The sequence below is a fragment of the Diabrotica undecimpunctata genome, chromosome 8, assembly GCF_040954645.1.
Source record: "Diabrotica undecimpunctata isolate CICGRU chromosome 8, icDiaUnde3, whole genome shotgun sequence".
Taxonomy (NCBI): domain Eukaryota; kingdom Metazoa; phylum Arthropoda; class Insecta; order Coleoptera; family Chrysomelidae; genus Diabrotica; species Diabrotica undecimpunctata.
In genome coordinates this window covers 40,080,172-40,100,175 of record NC_092810.1, presented here as the reverse complement: position 1 = coordinate 40,100,175, position 20,004 = coordinate 40,080,172, and the positions used below count along the sequence as shown (strand labels likewise).

General features: G+C 34.0%; 1 protein-coding gene across 1 annotated transcript; it reads right to left on the bottom strand.

Annotated features, from left to right (window-relative positions):
• Positions 1-14,889: 14,889 nt before the first annotated feature.
• On the bottom strand, positions 14,890-18,985 carry LOC140448779 (uncharacterized). Its single transcript, XM_072541894.1, has 3 exons — positions 17,890-18,985; positions 16,404-17,828; positions 14,890-15,374 (listed from the first exon to the last, which is right to left on the bottom strand). Exons 1-3 carry the CDS (start codon positions 18,983-18,985, stop codon positions 14,890-14,892), a joined length of 3,006 nt encoding a protein of 1,001 aa, XP_072397995.1.
• Between the last annotated feature and the right edge of the window lie 1,019 nt (positions 18,986-20,004).

The following is a 20,004-nucleotide window of genomic DNA, read 5'->3' as shown; positions in this document are numbered from 1 at the left end:
TGGCATCTAGCAAACTCCATCGTTGATCATATTATTTGTCCCGAAATCGTCGATAATAATTGCTTCATCGACAATTAAATAACATCAGATTATTTATCCCTGTTCTTTCCAGGTCTGAATTGATCCATAAACATTAGATATACCTTCACAATAGGCACATTTATAGAACTCAAAATATCTTTTGATCATTTATAGAGGTCTAATTAAGAAGCTTTATTAAAGCGGACTGTCAATGCTATTCACAAAGTTAACCTACCTTAACTGTAGAACCATCCGGGTAAAATTGCAGAACGGCCGTAAACTTTATCTTAAAAGCAAGTTTTCAAAATAGCCTTAATCTTTTATACAGTCTAAGCTAACGACTTTTTTGTCCTTCGCCACTTATTATTTAGAAGATTGCTACTATCTGTAGAAGAGACGGTGAAGATTGAAAGATGATAATCAAAATAAAGCGTTTTCCACAATTCCACTAAAACTTAGCTTATAACATTCCAAATTTCTTTCTTGTCAATTAATCTCAGATAATCCCTCCTATTATTCTACACAGTGTATGGAATTTAAACTAAAAATTGTGAGTCCAATTTTCAAAGAATCTCAATTGAGATACTGATATTACAAACACACACACAAACACTGATAGATAAACCTGTATCTAAACCTCACTACCTGTACTTTAATACCGTGATCCTCTGTACTTTCTGCTTGGGCGAAGACAGGTTAGGGAAAACACGAGAAGTACAGGTTTCTGGTAAAGAGATAAAAAAATCCCCATAAAAACTACAGAAATATAAAATATTATACTTTAGCTCTCACATAAAATGTCGATACACTAAGCAGGAAATACGTTTTGACAATATATTGAAATATGTATTGACAGCTAACTTAATGATTGATGTCATTTAAAATGCTCTTTGTCATTACCGTCTAATACCATTAATTTTCCAATCTCATTCCCCAATATAGGTATTAGCTCCTAAACGAGATGATAGCAATACATACCACGTAATTCAAATAATTTTTAAGAATGCTTTCAAAAACCAATGTGAATTGACTTCCTGATTCTTTATAAAAAAAACACGTATGCTTAAGTAACAACAACCCACATATACTTTTTCGTGCTAAATCAACAAGCCAAGAAGAAGACAACCGTCTAACGTTTTTGAAGCATTTACCACATTATCTCAACAGTCTCAAACATAGATGCCCCACTCCTTCAGCTATCCTTGTAGATGTGTGTAACAGCGACAATAAAGCAGTGTATAGTTAAACAACTAAAAGAAGAAAATAACATCCAACGAGAAATCAATCAATTCGAAGAAATAATTAAGAAAACTAAACAAGATCTGCTAAAACCAAACAAAGAAACAAAGAAGAAATCTTGGATGACTCCAAGATTTATCTATAAAGGAAATAAAGATGAATATAAAAAAATGCAGGCTTACATCAGAAGAAAAATAAGAGAAGCTAAAGACAAAGAAGCTGTAGAGAAATGTAAAGAAATAGAAAGACTACAAGCCAAGCATGACAATTTTAATGTACACAAAAAGGTAAAAGAAATAACGGGTACTTTTAAAAAGCGAACACAAATGAAACTCATGAACACCAATGGAAAACTAATCATTGACACCCAAGAGATGAAAGACAAATGGAGAATATATTTGGAGACACTTTTTCAAGATCAAAGAACGGATTATAGGCATCCATTTTCAGAGAGGATGACGGGCCCGGACATACTTAAATCCGAGGTAGAAGAAGCAATAAAACGGATGAAAAGCAGGAAAGCTGTAGGGCCTGATAATATCGAAGCTGAATTTTTAAAACTCTTGGAGGAAGAAGGAATAAATTGTATCACGGCTGTCTTCAATAAAATATATAATACAGGAATCATCCCTGATAAATGGCTAGAATCAGAATTCATAGCGATACCTAAAAAACAGGGGGCTAAAAAGTGCGAAGAATATCGAACAATCAGCCTAATGAGCCACATGTTGAAACTGTTTCTTAGAGTCATCCATGGAAGAATTTATAAGAAGTGCGAGGAACAAATATCGGACAGACAGTTCGGCTTCATTAACGCAGTGAGTACGAGAGAGGCACTTTTCGGAGTACAGGTACTGATTCAAAGATGCAGGGACGTTAACTGCCACGTATACGCGTGCTTAATGATCGACTATGAAAAGGCATTTGACAGAGTTCAACATCAAAAGATGATAAACATTTTAAAAGAAGCAGACCTGGATGACAAAGACCTCAAAATAATTTCAGAACTATACTGGAATCAGACCGCATACATGAAAATTAACGGAGAAGAAACAGATCAGATAAAAATACTACGTGGAGTTAGACAGGGATTTATCCTATCGCCTTTGATATTTAATATGTACTCAGAAAAATTTTTAACGAGGCTCTTTACGGAATAGACGAAGGCATCCTTCTAAATGGTGAAAGAGTAAACAATGTTAGATATGCCGACGACACCATGGTGATAGCAGATAGTTTAGAGGGACTTCAGAGGCTAATGGACAGAATAAACGAGTACAGTCAACAGTACGGACTAAACATTAATACCCACAAAACGAAACAAATGATTATCAGCAAGGAGAATATAAATGGGGCTCATCTATACATTAATGGGACGCAGATAGAGCGAGTAAAACAGTATTGCTACCTGGGAACTATTATAAACGAACAGTGAAGCAATGTACATTAAATAAAGTGCCGCATAGGAAAGGCAAGAACGGTCTTTAACAAAATGAGCGCCATCTTCAATCAAAAGTCACAACATATCCCTAGATACAAAAATGAGACATTTGAGATGCTATGTTTTCTCTGTGTTGTTGTACGGGGCGGAGGCATGGACGCTTACAGACACCACTATTAAAAAACTTGAAGCATTTAAGATGTGGCTTTATAGAAGAATGCTGAGAATATCATGGACAGCAAGGATCACGAACAAGGAAGTTCTAGAAAAAATAAAGAAGGAACCAGAGATTATGTTTACGATCAAAAGCATCAAATTGCAATATCTGGGACACGTTATGAGAAATCAGCACCGTTAATCCCTGCTGCAGTCTATATTGCAAGGTAAAGTCAAAGGTAAGCGAGGACCCGGTAGAAGGAGAATATCATGGCTGCGGAATTTAAGAACGTGGTTTAAGAAAACCTCAACGAAGCTGTTTCGAGCTGCAGCGAGCAAGGTCATGATTGCCAATATGATTTCCAACATCCGAAATAGAAGAATAGTGACATCTAGTAGACTGAAATTTCGACGGTCGAGATAAAGACAGAACGAGTCAAAAGCTAGACGTACAATAACGAACATTGAATATCGTCAAACTCGGACACAATATAACTTAAATGTTATTATTTCTAATGACTCTCTTAAATATCTGTAGGACCAACCAAGCGCTTATACACTGGGACCTTGATTTTATCACCCTTTTTTAATTCGTATCCAAAGTGGGTACTAAGAGAAAGTAAACTTAAACAATCAGGTAGTTAAATGTATGTTTAAGTCCATGTTGAGGTTTAGGGGTTTCTACAGTGCAAAATGATGTGAACTCTGTCATCCAATGCTATGGCATCCATTTTTGTTAGATATTTAAAGACAAGAAGGAAAATCTGCATACAGACACCTGTGACTCATCCAGGTAGTGTTGTGTTTCTAATACACTAACGAAGTTGTGCTAGAACAAGATGCCTGAGAGGGTTAGACCTTTGACATTTTGTCCGGTCACTCCGAGACGGTCGGCATCCGACTAAAAGCCTTTCCTCTGTCACTCACTGCAGATATTTTAGATTAGCCAAACAGGTTTGCTAAACACCCCACTGGAAAAATGATCAAAGTCGAACTAATTCAAGCTCAAGAAAATTTCAGAAAAATCTACTTCCTGTGGAATGTGGATACCATCTCATATAGACATCGAAGGGAATGAACAAGCAGATACTAGTACACGTAACGCTATCACCAATGATACATCAGAAACCGAGTGTTAGAGTTTCGCTAGCGATTTAAAAGTTTGTTTAAAAATAAGGTGATAAGTGCGGGAAATCGGAAGTGGATGGATTCCAGTTCTAAACTTAGAAACATCAAAAGTAACATATTTCAAAAATTACAAGGTAACCGTTTTCCATGCCGCTTATTAGTCCATTGAAAAGTTACATTAAAATTATATTTTTGAGAGGACGTAATTTAATTTTTTTTATGTATGGGTGTGATTAGTATAAGCTTAATTTTAAGTTTGTGGGGTAGCCACCCTTTTCCCATTTTTTCCAAGATGGCAGCTGGGAGACAAAGGTGCCGACCTCATAATCTTAAACTTATACTTAACCTCACAACACATAAAAAAAAATTGCCTCTTGTAAGAAATTCACTTCTTCTTCTTCATTCCCTATACCTGTACGGATGTTGGCGATCATCAAGGCTATCATGGTTTTGTTGACTGCTCTGCGAAACAGCTCCGCTGAGGTCATCCCAAACCATTGTCGGAGATTTTTCAACCACGAGATACGACGGCGTCCCGGTCCTCTTCTGCCAAATACTTTACCCTGCATAACAAGTTGAAGAATTCGATATTTTTCTTCGTTCCGCATCACGTGGCCGAGGTACTCAAGCTTACGTTGTTTAATTAAATTAAGCACTTCTTTTTCTTTTGTCATGCGCTGTAGGACCTCAACGTTGGTGACATGGTCCACATAAGAAATTCACGCTAAGTCATAAAAAATGTAACATTTCAATGGACTATAGTCGTATTGGGGGTATGTTCACGCCGCAGTTAAAATGAGTGACATTCAAATAAACTAACGTTTAATCATTTTTTAAATAGATGGCAGCACGTGTATCATATTTTAATATTTTGATTTTCTCGATAATTTTTCGACTGTTCTAACAACCATTCAAATTTCGTCATTTTGTGTCATGTGTAACAATTTCACCCAATCATGTCAACATTAGACTGATAATTGCATTCAGTCCAATTTTCAATCCCTATGACAACACGATCGAGTTTGACAACTTCATCCAAATAAATTTCAAAATGTCACGTTTCGGCAATGAGAATGTTCAAAGAATTACTTTCACTAACTGTACTTTTAATAAATAAATGTTTCGTTATGTTGAGTTATGATTTTTTTTTTCGAAAAATTATCCGCCGAATCTCCCTCGGACATTGATGAATGCCTCATAATTTCATGACAAATTTCTCAAGCTCGTTGCTTGGTTACCAAGGAATGAGCTTTCGATTGTCATGAAATTATCTCGTCTGTTATCAATGTCCTAGGGATATTACTACTGAAAATTAATTCTCTGAACAGCGACATTGTTGCCAACGAGGCCAAGTACTGGAACTTAAAATATAATATACGATCGGTAGAATCGGTATAGTTCGCCCTCAGTCGGCAGTCTTCTACAATGTAAGTTGAAATTAGCTATTTTTGAAGTTTCACAAATTCTAATTTTTGGATTGGATCATTCGATATAATTTTTTAATTTTTGTATCCTGTTGTGTTGTTGTTAATTTACCTTTGAAGTTAAATTGCTGTTTTGATTTTGTTGTGTTGTTTTTTTTTAGTTTTGTAAACATTTTAAATAGTGCATATCAGTCTTGTTTCCTAAATAAATTAAAAAATTAAATTTCAAGTACAAAAAAATTACTTATAATAAAAACATACACCTGTAAACCTCATAATTGATTAACCCAGAAGCAGACGATAAGTTCTGATAAGTTCTTTGTAATTTTAAATTTTTCTTGGCAACAAAGCTATTGAATTTATATTTATTTTCAGCCGGTAAACGAAAACCTTCCGTTGCTAAATCGATTTTTTGTTCATTTTGAACTTCATTCTGTAAAAAGCTCATTAGTCCACTCAATCTTGTTTCTACAGTTGTAACTTCTGCAGTTTTTCTGATATTTTCCATGGACACGAAAACATAAGATGCCATAGTCGAATCATATCTTCTGGCAAACATTACTCAATAAGAGGATACAATATCGGCGCAAACGTCATCAGTTTTGTCTAAGATCTCAAATGAACGAAGTTCACTATCAATCATATAAAGAGCAGAAATATTGCAAGGACTACTAGAAACTCGACTTAAAATTAACTTTAAGAGCTCTCTAATGTAAACTTCAATCTGGAGATCCTTTCTGCTAAACCTAGACAGCAATCTCTGAATAATTTTTGAATTCAAATTTAAATATGTGCTTACCTTTACACTTGATGACTTTGAACTTAATAAACCTATTTTGACATCATATTTGTACTTAAGTTTGCAAGTACCTTGTACTGTATTTATTCTTTGCCTCCATCTCACTGATTAACTATTCTTCGAAAGCTTCTTCGAATATACTTTTAAGTACCGCACTCTCCAATTCACAAAACTCATTGTATTCTTTACTTGTAAGAGTTCTGAGGTTCCCACTGTACGCTAATTTTCTGCCAGGGTCGCGTATGTAACGGTTCAGCTAACAGACTGTCCAAAAAAATAGCAATTTTCGTAAATGCACTACGAACTACCGTTGTGCGTTTTCGCAGAAATAATACCTACTTTGTTTTCTGGGTTTGAAATAATACAAAATTTAATTTCAATTTTACAAACTTACTTTTGTATTAAATTACACAAGTGTGGTTTTATTTTAATACAGTTTGCTTTGGTGGTAGGTACAAATTCGACTAACTGTATCTATGCAATTCTAATATTATTATTAATATGAAAGATGACACTACGTTCCCAGACGAAAAAGTCGTAAAATTTAATTGCCTTACACTTACACCAGCACTCAGCTGGATGTGCTGATTATGGAATTTTTTAAGTAAACATATTAAGCTCGGTACACATATACGAGCCAAACGGTGTGCATACGGTATGCGAACGCTATATTCGTTAATGTGTACTTCAGAAAAAACCGCTTGCGTACTGTATGCGTACTGTTTCATCGTGACTCATCGCGTACCAAATTGTTGCGGTTTATTCCACGACTTCAAAAGAAGCTCGTCTTTCAGTTTGGACGGCGCTACTAGACGCAGCGAACATTTTTATTGTCTCATCAAATCGGCATTGTGTGAATGACGAATTGAATCATTTCGCACATGTGTGTTCCTTGTTGGTTTTATCGCTTTCCATGGATCGAGATAAGTATGCGATCAGTACGATGTAGAATATGTCCAAGGATCTGTACGCGTACGGTACGTATACCGTTTGGCTCGCATATCTGTACGCGGTAGTAACTTGACATTGATCCTACTATACACAAAACGTTCATTCATTTGGAAATATTTTATTACTCACATTTCAGGCGACAATTCTGAATTATTTACCTGTCCAAAAATACATATTTATTCCAAACTGATAAAAAAATTTGCAATTGTTTGAAAAACAGGTAAATAATGATCAAAAAGGGATTATGGTAATTGGACTATTTATGTATAAAAGCAGTAGTTATAAGAAATCTAAAATATGTTAGTCAGGTGAAAAACAGCGTCACTACAATAAAAAAAATTTTCATATCGAATGTCAACAGGGGAAGTGTTTTCCTCAGAAAATTTGAGAATTTCATCTTATTTCTAATTATGACTCAAGTAAATATTAATAATCTGTTTCACTTAAGAAAATAATTCATCGACAAAATTTAATCAATCATTACATAATATTAATGTTCTGAAGCTATTTTCTTGTGGCATTTTAAATTAATTACTATTTAAATTGAAATAAGCCACAATTAAAGGTTAAAATACGTTTATTGACGTTTCAATTTCCACTCCGGAAATCGTTCTCAAAATACATAATATTGTTTTGTCTATAAAAATTAAATTTGTTAAAAATTTAATGAAACTGGAATTGTTTTTATGTTTATGTATTATTTAAAAACCAGTATAATAACGCAGGTAACTTTAATGGCCATAGCTTGACTTTCAACCACGATTATATAACGTCAGGGTGTCAAAGAAAAAAATGGTATACTTGTATATTTAAGACATTGTGACGTTATACATTCATGATTGAACATTGAAATTCTAACGAAACGAAGCCAAAATATTAACTGGGAGGGGCGCTTTGCTAAACAAAACCATGTGCTTCGTATTATCATGGTTACTGCATAACCCATAGACAATTGGCATAACCACAATCTTAAATTCAGCAAACGCGCATCTGTCGTTATTTAATACATCACTGCTGCCTTCTACTAAATGATACGTGAACTTATTTTCTCATCTATTAAGTGATAGCCGAAATAATTTCTCACTATCAAAATGCCAACTTATTACGGTAAAACCAACAAAATCCCTAGTTTGCAGCTTTTAATTGTAATTTTATCTTTACGTACAGGTAATTTAAAAATTACGGCAGTATGGATAACGAAAATTTGCTTAAAATAGAGGTTTTTGGATAGTTAATCATTTCTTCTTCTTAAGGTGCCGTCTTCTTAGCGAAGGTTGGCGATGACCTCTGCAAAGTCTTTCCCATTTTGGGCTTTCCTTATTAAACTTTGAAAGTCTAATCCTGTCCAATCTTTGATGTTGCGCAGCTAGGTCATTTGTCGTCTACCCGGGCCGCGTCTGCTTTCTATTTTCCCTTCTATAATAAGCTGAAGGAAGTTATATATGTCGTGTCTAAATATGTGTCCAAGATGAGACTTTTTACGCTTCTTGGCAATTTCTGTAAGTTCACGTTCTCTATTCATACGCCTTAAAACTTCTTCATTTCTAACGCGGTCCGTCCATGGAATTTTTAGCATACGACGAAATACCCACATCCCAAAGCTCTCTAAACGTCGTAAAGAGTTGACTGTTAACGTCCAAGCTTCCACGCCGTGTAATAGTACACTATATACAGTTAATCATTTAACGTAGTTATTTTGTACCTAATATTGTTCTGAAGCTATTTTCTTGTGGCATTTTAAATTAATTACTATTTAAATGGGAATAAGCCACAATTAAAGGTTAAAATACGTTTATTGACGTTTCAATTTCCACTTCGGAAATCGGTCTCAAAATACAAACATTAGTAAATTAAACAAATTTTGTTTTTTGTTACTTAGTGAAAAATTCTTCTAAAATTTAATTTTATCTGACTCATCTATATTGACAATTTAGACATACCTTATACATTTTAAAGTAGACGACTTTTAAATGATATTGCCAATATTGTTGAGTTGCGTTCCTGGGACGACTTTACTTATAGTTCAGTCGATTACATGAAATCAACTTTAACTTGAGAATATCCGTCAGAAAAGATCATAACATGTAATTCGTCTTTAAAAAATGTATAAGGTATGTCTGAATTGTCAATATAGATGAGTCAGATAAAATTAAATTATTAGAAGAATTTTTCACTAAGTAACAAAAAACAAAATTTGTTTAATTTACTAATGTTTGTATTCTGAGAACGATTTCCGAAGTGGAAATTGAAACGTCAATAAACGTATTTTAACCTTTAATTGTGGCTTATTCCCATTTAAATAGTAATTATTTTGTACCTAAGTTCAAAAACTATTTCACAATACCAATTTTTAGGCACGTTACCACATACTTATGGCATGAATTCATTTAAGTACAGTTATGAAAAAATGACTGCTTTCTTTGGAAATTTTACCTAGATATCATTAAAATAGAAAATTTACAGTTTACGTACATAATTATACGTTAAAGATTTACCGTCAATCATACGTTAAAAATGTACCTAAAAAGTGTATAAATTTTAACATTGTGACATACCACCTTAAATTGTGATGAATCTGTACAAATTGTGCTTATAATTTCATTACTAAAGCTAAAATATTTATCTACAAGAACTCGAACTAGAGTCTGTTAAGTATGCTAATAAAATTATGAGGAAGAAACAACTGAAATGTTTAATCTAAATATAAAAAGAAATGTCTTAATTAAATTAGAGACGGAACTGAGACTGGAATTGCGTATTTGACTTCGCGCGTCGGTCGTTAATTATATTTTCAATAACTTAAAGAATGTCAGATCTGAAAGCAAGTGGCGCAGTCGAGAATAGTTTGTTAGGATGCTATAAGGAATCTTTGATTATATACTTTTTAACGAGTTCTATCTCTTTGGAAATATTCTTTCAGGAAGTTTACGATGTCATTAATTAATAAACTTGTTTGCGATTCAAGATGAAGTTTTTAAACGAGTAAGAACATTTGAACTCGTTTATTGTTTATATTTAGTTATTAACTACAATAAGTTTTAATGCTTATTAGTCACGGAAATTGTACTCACAGAATAATAACTGTAGAATAGAATTTAAACCTAGTACCTACTGCTTTATAATTAGTGCCACATTTTTTTTAATAAGTATAAAATGTGTATAAATTTTAAATAAGTATTTTTTGAATAAGAATAAAGTGTGAGGAGCACATAATCGATGTTACTATACTGAAAATAAACGTGTAAAGGTATAGAAATTGCTCAAGAGATGCAAAATGATCTTAATTACCAAAACAAAACATACTCACTGACAAAACATACTATGGCTAAAAGTTACAGTTGAAGCACGTTTTGCTATTTTTCACTAAAGTTCTTGACGATACCTTTCCATTTTCTTTGATCTTCTGCATTTCTATTACTGTCCAAGTCACCTACTTACTTTAAGTCACTATTAACCTTATCTGTTCATCTTTTCCTCGGTTTTCCTATTCTTCTACTTAATAGGAGTCTCTTACGTAAGATCATATGTGGCATTCTTCCCATTGACATTGTGTAAGTATAAATATACAAAGAAAATACGTTAATACATTGGGACAGTCAATTAACATACATATAAAAACTTTCAGCAAATATCTTAAACTTTATAAAAAAAGGCACCCAAATAGAATCAGACTTCTTCTTCAAATGTGCCTATCTTCTAGAGATTTTGGCGACCACATTGACCCATTTCATTCTATTCACAGCAGCTCGAAATAGATCAGTTGAACGTTAGACCAGTCCATTTCCTAATGGTGGCCAGCCAGGATATATGTCTACCTCCAGGGCCTCTCTTACCCTCAATCTTGCCCTGTAGAATTAACTGTAGAAGTCGGTATTTATCATTTCGCATGATGTGGCCCAAGTAAGCCAATGTTCTGTTTTTTGTGGTGTTAATAATTTCTTTGTCTTTTCTTAGCCTCTGGAGAATAGCCACATTTCAAATGCCTCTAATCGTTTTATGGCATCTTCTGTAAGGCTCCAGCTTTCTACTCCATAGAGGAGGCCACTAAAGACGTAATATCTAAGAATTCTTATGCATATATTGATACTTAAAGATAAGTTACAGAGAATCTTCCTAAGGCTGTTGAAAGAGCTTCTGGCTTTTTCAATGCAATATTCTATTCGCAATATTTTCCAACTTTAAGCTGCTGATTTTTTAGCTCATTCAAGCGACTGAACTTCATTGAATACGGACGAGATTTCTTTAGTCATCTCAAGCTCTTACGCAACACAGTGTGCTATGAAGATGTTTTCCGGACCATTAAAAAGATCCTGCTTAACTTCTGTAGCACTGTTTCTTTCTACGTAATTTGACTAAATAAATTCCTTAAAACTTCACATTTTAAAGGGTTTGTGAAACGAGACAAGATCACCTACTTTAAAGCTTTCATTCCTGCATCTAGTATCATATTGGTATTTCATTCTGCCACTGACTCTCTGGATCTGTTGTCAGGCAAGTTCATGAATGTTGTTTATTCTTAACTTTAGGTGTATATATAATATTCTTCCCTTGCAACATGTTTTTCGAAAGGTCTACAGCTAAACTTTCGGTCACAGGGCAAACGAACTTCACGACCCAACATCAAGTAGGTTGAGGTCTGGCCTGTAATTTTATTCACAGCCAATTGGTAGGCCATTAGGATCAAATGAATGTGCTGATCCCAATCTTTCTGATGTTTGGATACCACTCTGGACAGGTGTTTGCCCATTGTTTGCTTCATCCTATCGACTATTTCATCTCATTGAGCTTAGAACAATTAATGTACAAACGTTTTTAGAAGAGGACTGACTCCAAGTTTTGACCTTAGTCGAAGTGGATCTCCAAAGTAACACCAAACGGATAAAGAATTATTTAACAAGTCTTTTGCAACGTTAACAGCTTCTTTATTTAGTATCGCATAGGTCTCAGTCCATTTGGTAAAAGAATACATGGCTACTAGGATATATTTATTTCATTCATCCGAAATGGACCTGCAATATCAATTGCTACTTTTTTCATAGGACTACCAACATTTTAAAATTTCATGTGTGCCTTCTTTTAACCTACCGGCATTTCCGGCATGCATCATCTTCTTACACATGATCTTTACAGTTCACTTAATAGAACCGTTCTCGGACATGTTGCAGAGTCTTCGTAATACCAAAGTGTTCACCCGATGCACGGTCCTACAACTGACGCAATGCTTCTGACACTTTACTTTTAGGTACAATCTTTTAAGTACAATCAACTGAAGCGTCATCTGAAACGTTCTTAAAGGTTCTGTACAGAAGATCATATTTTAGTACCAGGCACTGTGGCGCACCAAAGGGAGGGGGGTTGGGGGTTAAACCCCCCCCCCCCCCAGGGCATATAAAGTAAAATATATATAAAGAATAGTAGAAAAATGTAACTTTCACTTCTTTCACACACAATTACTACTTCAGATATGTAGAACACAATAATTATTGTATAAATACACAATAATTAATACACAATCATTAATAATATTTTTCATTATATTTAGATATAGATAATTAATATTAGGCTTATGACAAAAGTAGACAGAACGAGTCTGTTGCGAGTAGCAAAAGAGACATCTCTATGAGAGAAGAGAGCATTTGACAACAACTACAAAAAAAAGAAAAAAGGAAAATATCAATGGAAAGATGGCAAGAAGAGGGAAACAACAAGGAAGATGTTGCCCAGTGGACCAAGATACTGATCCCGAGCCTAAGGAACTGGGTAGATTGTCTGTTTTAGGGCGTACCTTCATAGGTTCAGAAAGACGGATACAGATAAATGCCTATACTGCGAATATTCCGACATTGTTACTTACACAATGCTTGAGTGTAATAGATGTATAGTGGAGAGAAACGGAATGTATAAAGAAATAGGTATAAACCCTGTGACTGTAGGAGAGATGATCGTGAAGATGACGGGAAGTACGGAGGGATGGAATAGTGTTCACAATTACATCCGAGCAGTCATTAAAAAGAAAGAAGAAGAAGAGAAACACCAACCAAGCCAACGACAGAGATAAGATCTAATTACTATTTTAATGGGAATAAGCTACAATTGAAGGTTAAAATAAGTTTATTGACGTTTAAATCTTTGATCTTGCACTGATAACTTGTTTATACTCCAACAATTAATAGAAAAAAGAATACCGGTTGGTACCGAAGTACATCTAGCCTTCATCGATCTAGAAAAGGCGTATGATGCAGTTCAAAGACTTAAATTGTGGCAAGCTTTACAACAACTCGACATTAATCTATACCTTTTAGGAATAATCACAGAAGTATACAAGGATAACACTTCTTACCTAAAAATCGGAAATAGACTATAAGAACCAATAAAAGTAACTAAAGAGCCAAAACAAGGATGCAGTATGTCACCCTTACTGTTTAATTTATATATTAAGACAACCCTCCAAAATAAGAAAAACCACTGCCAGGGAATGATAATCACCATAGGAAATGACGTACTGTTCTCCCTAAATTTGCGGATGACCAAGTCGTCCTAGCTCAAGATTCTTATGATCTAAAATTTATGATAAAGCGTCTATACAGAGAATATGTAAAATGGAGGTTACAAGTCAGTATTAAGAAAACAGAATATTTAGTTATCAATTCAGATGCAAGGTTTAAAGTATTGATAGACGAGGACGTGGAAATCAAACAAATGGAAAAATTTAAATACTTAGGTGCACTCATTGCTAAGAACGGCTTGGGAGAAACTGAAATTAAACACCGACTTAATCAGAGACGTAAAATTGTAGGATATCTGAACTCCTTATGGTGGGATCGCAACATTTCCAATAGTAACAAAAAAAGAATAGGGCAAACTATGGTTGAATCAGTTCTTTGTTATGGCTCTGAAGTATGGACAATTAATGCAGACTTAAAGTGAAGATTGTTGGCAGTTGAAATGGATTATTTGAGAAGAAGTGCTAGAACATCAAGGCAGCAAAGAAAGACCAACGAATCTATAAGAAATAACATAAATACAGAAACGGTCATTGACAGAATAGAAAGAAGAGGTTCAAAATGGTTTGAACACCTATTAAGAATGCCTGACGAACGTTTTCCCCAAAAACTTCACAAATGGAAGCCCTCGGGAAGAAGAAAAAATGTAGACCTCAACGCTCATGGAATGAAGGAATAAGAAGAGCGATGGAATCGAGAGGTTTGGAGGAAGAGCATGCCTTGGACCGGGAGGATTGGCGGAGGAGAACGGGAATACGGCGATAGCCGTCTCCAAAATGTATTGTATTTACATGTTGAATAAATGTCAAACGTCAATAAACTTATTTTAACCTTCAATTGTGGCTTATTCCAATAAAATAGTAATTACTTTAAAATGCCGTAAGAAAATAGCTTCAGAACTGTAATGTATTCCTCTTTAGGACTGTTGGACATAACATAAAGCTACTTACAATAGGTTTTATTAATTTATTAAGCTTTATAAGAATTGTATAACTTAACCTTAATTCAGCTCACATGTAGTCCATGACCTGAATCTATTGTCATGTGTGGTTGTCATGTCACTGCTGTCACTTAAGGTTCCGTTTGCCAAGTGCAACGTTGCCAAGTATATCCGTACATGAAAACCATACATAACACGTCCCCTTTAATAAAAACAAAATAAACAAAAATTAATTCACATAATATATCATAAGTACATAAATAACAAAACAATAATTCACAAATATTTCAATAGGTAAATCTATCAGGAGGGCGAATGACTCTACCACTTCTGGAGGTTTTCAAACCAGGTGAAGTACTGTATGATGTAGAAGGTACATTAATGTCATTGATGGGTGATGTTCTATTAGATGTTGAAGGTACATCAATATCTTTGATAGTCTTATTTGTTTTACAGTCTCTTGTATCATCAGGTACATCTGGACAAAGAACTGTTCTCATATTTCCCATACTTGTCCTTCCAGTAGTCACAATATCATTTTCATGACTAGTTTTCACATATGCATGCTCACAATTTGCATTTGCATGTTGCTGTGCTTCTGACCGTACAGGTCTAAGATAGTGTCTATTACGTCTATAATCAGTATCAGTTACTTTAACCATGTAATCCCTTGATCCTTTCTTTGCCACAACCACTCCAGGGTTCCATTTCCTTTTCTTTTCTTGAAGTAAAATTTGTTGTCCTGATTTTAATTCTGGTAACCTATTTGTTCCTTTGTCATAATAGTGTTTTTGTTTTCTTTGATTTTCTCTCAATTGTGTAAAATATCTTTTATTAGAATGTCTGGGCTTTAGAAATTCCATACTGACTGGTAAGTTGGTTCTGAAATTTCTTCCAGTTAGCAACACACAAGGAGCAGGTAAATGTTGTTTTGGAGTTGTATTATAATCTAATACAGCTAGAAATGGATCTTTCTTAGTTTGTACAGATTTTAAAAACAAGTTTTTTATTGTTTGTATTGTTCTTTCTACCATGCCATTGCTACGAGGATATTGTGGACTTGATGTTGTTACTTCAATATTATATATACGGACAAAATTTAAAAATTCATGAGAGCTGAATGGAGGACCATTATCAGAAAATATTTCACAAGGCAGTCCATTAATAGCAAACAAATTTTTTAATTGTGTTACAACACTGCTAGCCGTTTTTTTCATTAGTTTATTAACAATTGCAAACTTCGAAAAATAATCAACCACAACTAAAAAATCTTGTGAGGCTACTGTCATGAAATCAATACCAATTTTTTGCCAAGGTATTTCAGGTACATCATGTGATTTTAATGGCTCCCTATTGTTGCTCTTGTAGCTCATTTGACAAGTCAGACAGTTCAGAACAATGTTTTCTATATCCTTCATCAATCCCGGGTAATAAATTGCTTCTTGAGCCTTCTTCTTACATGATACTACACCCTGATGAGACTGATGTATAACATTAAGAAATTCACTCTTCAACTCTTCAGGAATAATTAACCTTTTTTTATAAAATAATACATTCTTTAATAAATATATATCATGTCTGTCAGACCAGAATTTTTTCACCTCAGAAGGTACAGAGCTTTTATGCTCAGGCCACCCATTTAAAACATAATATTTAACTTTTTGTAAAGATGGGTCAGTATCAATTGCATTTTGCAATCTTTTTTCATTTTCTTTTGATGTTGCTACAATAGAATACACTTTTAAATTATTTTCATCATCTATAAAATTGGTATTTATGGTTTTATTCAAAGGATCTCTACTTAAATTGTCAGGAACTTTGAGATTTTTACCAGGAACATATTTGAGTGAAAATTTATATCTCATTAATTGCATTGCCAGTCTTTGGATCCTAGGTGACATTTCATCTAAAGGTTTTTTTAACAAACCTAAAAGAGGTCTGTGGTCTGTCTCTATTTCAAAATCTATGCCATAAAGATAGAATGAAAATCTTTCACATCCATACACTATACCAAGAAGCTCCTTTTCAATGTGGTTATACCTCCTTTGGGTTGGAGTTAATGACACCGATGCAAATTCAATTGGAAACCCATCTTGCGAGACCATGGCCCCCAAACCATATGGGCTGGCATCAACAGAGAGTATGGTCTTTTTGTCAGGGTTAAAATAATGCAAAGTAGTGGCTGACGCCACAAGATTCTTTAGTTTATCAAAACATGCCTGTTCATTATGTCCCCAATGCCACTCATTTTTACTAGAAAGTAAACATCTTAGAGGACTAGTGTGTTCTGACAGGTTTGGTATAAATTTTGCAAGATATACTATGGTTCCCAAAAAACGTTGTAATTCTTTTTTATTACTTGGTGGTGTCATTTTTGTAATAGCTTCTGTTTTATCATGATCAGGTGAAATGCCAATATTACTAATCTGATGACCTAAAAATTTCACTTTTGTTTGACAAAATTTAGATTTTCCTAAATTCAAAGTTAAGCCACTTTGTTTAATTTTTTCTAAAACACATTTCAAATTTTTATCATGTTCATTTTTAGAACATCCAAAAACCAAAATATCATCAATATATGTTATTGTTCCTGATATACTATCTAAAAGTTCAGACATATATTTTTGAAAAATTTCAGGTGCACAGGTAAGGCCATATGGTAATCTCAGATATCTATAACGACCAAAAGGTGTAGTAAAAGTACATAAAAGTGAACTTTCATAATTCAAAAGCAACTGAAGAAAAGCAGATGACGCATCTAATAATGTGAAATAATTAGCCCCTGAAAGCTTAGCAAATAAAGTATCTTGAGTAGGAATTGGAAACCTTTCTCTTTTAACATATTTATTTAGATACACAGGATCCATACATATTCTAATATCAGATCCCTTATTTTTCGGAACAACTACAATAGGATTTTGCCATTCTGTGGGTTCACTAACTGGTACAATAAGGTTTTTACGTACCATATCATCAAGTTTATCTTTAACTTGGCTCCTTATAGCCAGTGGAATTTTTTGTGTCCCACTTATGAATGGCACTGCATCACTAGATAAAGTTATATTAAAATACCTGTTGACCTTTCCTACACCTGAAAAAATGCTCTTATAACTATTTATAATATGATTTGTTTCATTATCTATCATACTAACACTAGGCTGATCACAAACAATTTGAAAGTCTCTTGCTGCCTTTAGGCCTAATAGAGATTTTTGTTTATCATTATCTAAAATATAGAACAGACAATCTTTAAATATTCTTGAAAGAGCAAGGTATATAAATTTTACCAACAACATTAATAACATGTCCAGTATAGCTAGATAATGAACTATTAGTATTTTCAAGCATTTTATAATCAATATTTAAATTTTTAAAATCACTACTGTTCAATATATTGACTTCACTTCCAGTATCAACTTTTAAAATACTCTCTTTACCATTAATAATGATTTTTTGGAACCATTCTGAAGAGTTCGGATTAATTTCATTAACAGTCCACACTAGTACCTGTTCATCAGTTAAATCAGTGTCAGAATTGCTACAACTACTATCGTTATCATTGATTTCATGGACTTTGTTGTTATTATCAGGACAAAATTTACGGTAGTGTCCTTTTTTGTTACACAAAGAACAATATCTGAAAAATGCAGGACACTTACCCCTAATATGCTGAAGTCCACATTTATAACACTGAATATAATGGTTACCTGTATTTTTGTCAGTAACTTTGTGGCCTGTAGACTGCTCCTTCTCATACTTTGAACCATACCTTGACTGTCCTGTAGATCCAGGTCTGTTTTCTTCATTTCTTTTCTTCACAACACTAACAGTTTCACTTTCTTTGGATATTTCACGTTGAGTAACAGCACTATTTTCCATAGCCCTACAGATGTCTATAGCTTGTGCTAGTTTTAAATCAGCACATTGTAATAATTTTTCTTGAATTCGTAGATCATGTGTACCCAAAACAATCCTGTCCAAAATTAAAGTATCCTTTTCTTTAAACTCACATGTTGATGCCAATTGTTTCAAGGCAGTTACAAACTGATCGATACTTTCATTTTGTAATTGATCTCTTTTAAAGAATTTAAAATGTTCATAAATTAAATTCTTAAGAGGGCTGCAGTATGTATCAAACTTACACAAAACAACATTGTACTTCTGATCATCTCCAACATTTTCATACTCGAAGGTATTGAATATCTTTAGCCCTTCATCTCCCAGCTGATTTAGGAGAATAGCGATTTTTATGTGGTCTGGTTTTTCACTTTTGCCGGAGGCTGTTAAAAATAAATGGAACTTTTGCTTCCAAAATTTCCACACGTGAGAAATATTATTTCTTTGGAAACTAAAGGGTTCTAAGCCTTTACAAGTATCTGTCATATTGTTTCGAGCACAGTATAGCTCCTTTACTTACATATATTTTGTATAGGCTTTTGTCACATGCACCGGCTTTTAACACAACTTAACCTATCGTAACTTTTCCGCTGCCACCATGTAATGTATTCCTCTTTAGGACTGTTGGACATAACATAAAGCTACTTACGATAGGTTTTATTAATTTATTAAGCTTTATAAGAATTGTATAACTTAACCTTAATTCAGTTCACATGTAGTCCATGACCTGAATCTATTGTCATGTGTGGTTGTCATGTCACTGCTGTCACTTAAGGTTCCGTTTGCCAAGTGCAACGTTGCCAAGTATATCCGTACATGAAAACCATACATAACAAGAACAATAGATAAGATCTAGATAAGAGAAGTGAGTGTTCCAAAAATGTCGTCAGCCTTACAGCGGCCACCCCACTTTTGGAGTACGGTACGTGCAACAGCCAACTGCGCACAAATAAGAGAGGAAGGTTTTAGTTGGTAGGCAGGATAATAGATACCTGAATATTTGGCACTGCTATCTTTATTACTTTAAATTAAACTAAAACCCAAATTTTAGGGACTCAAAATGGAGGTAGCATAAAACAATTTCAAAACCCCCCTCAAACAAATTCTGGGTGCGCCACTGACCAGGCAATTTCATTTCATCCAGTAGAACTTGATTTCTGGACTACATGCACTAATGTCTTGCCAATTAGGTCTCTTACATCGACGCATCCAATATAATACTTTCTGTATGCATGGATTATCTATTGGGGAATCTTGCAACTGTTGAGGCTGCCATTGGTCAATGGCAGTACTTAGAAGATAAGCTTTTTCGTTAAAATAGTTAAGCCCCAAGAAAAGCTAAGAATAACAAATCTCCAGGCGAAGATTTTGTAGTTACTGATGCAATCAAAATCGGAGACACTTGCCTACTTAAGAAAAAAATAAAAAGCCTTTTTAACATGTACCTTTTAAACAGTAATATACCCGACAAATGGCACAATGCTTAGGTAATTCTATTGTACAAA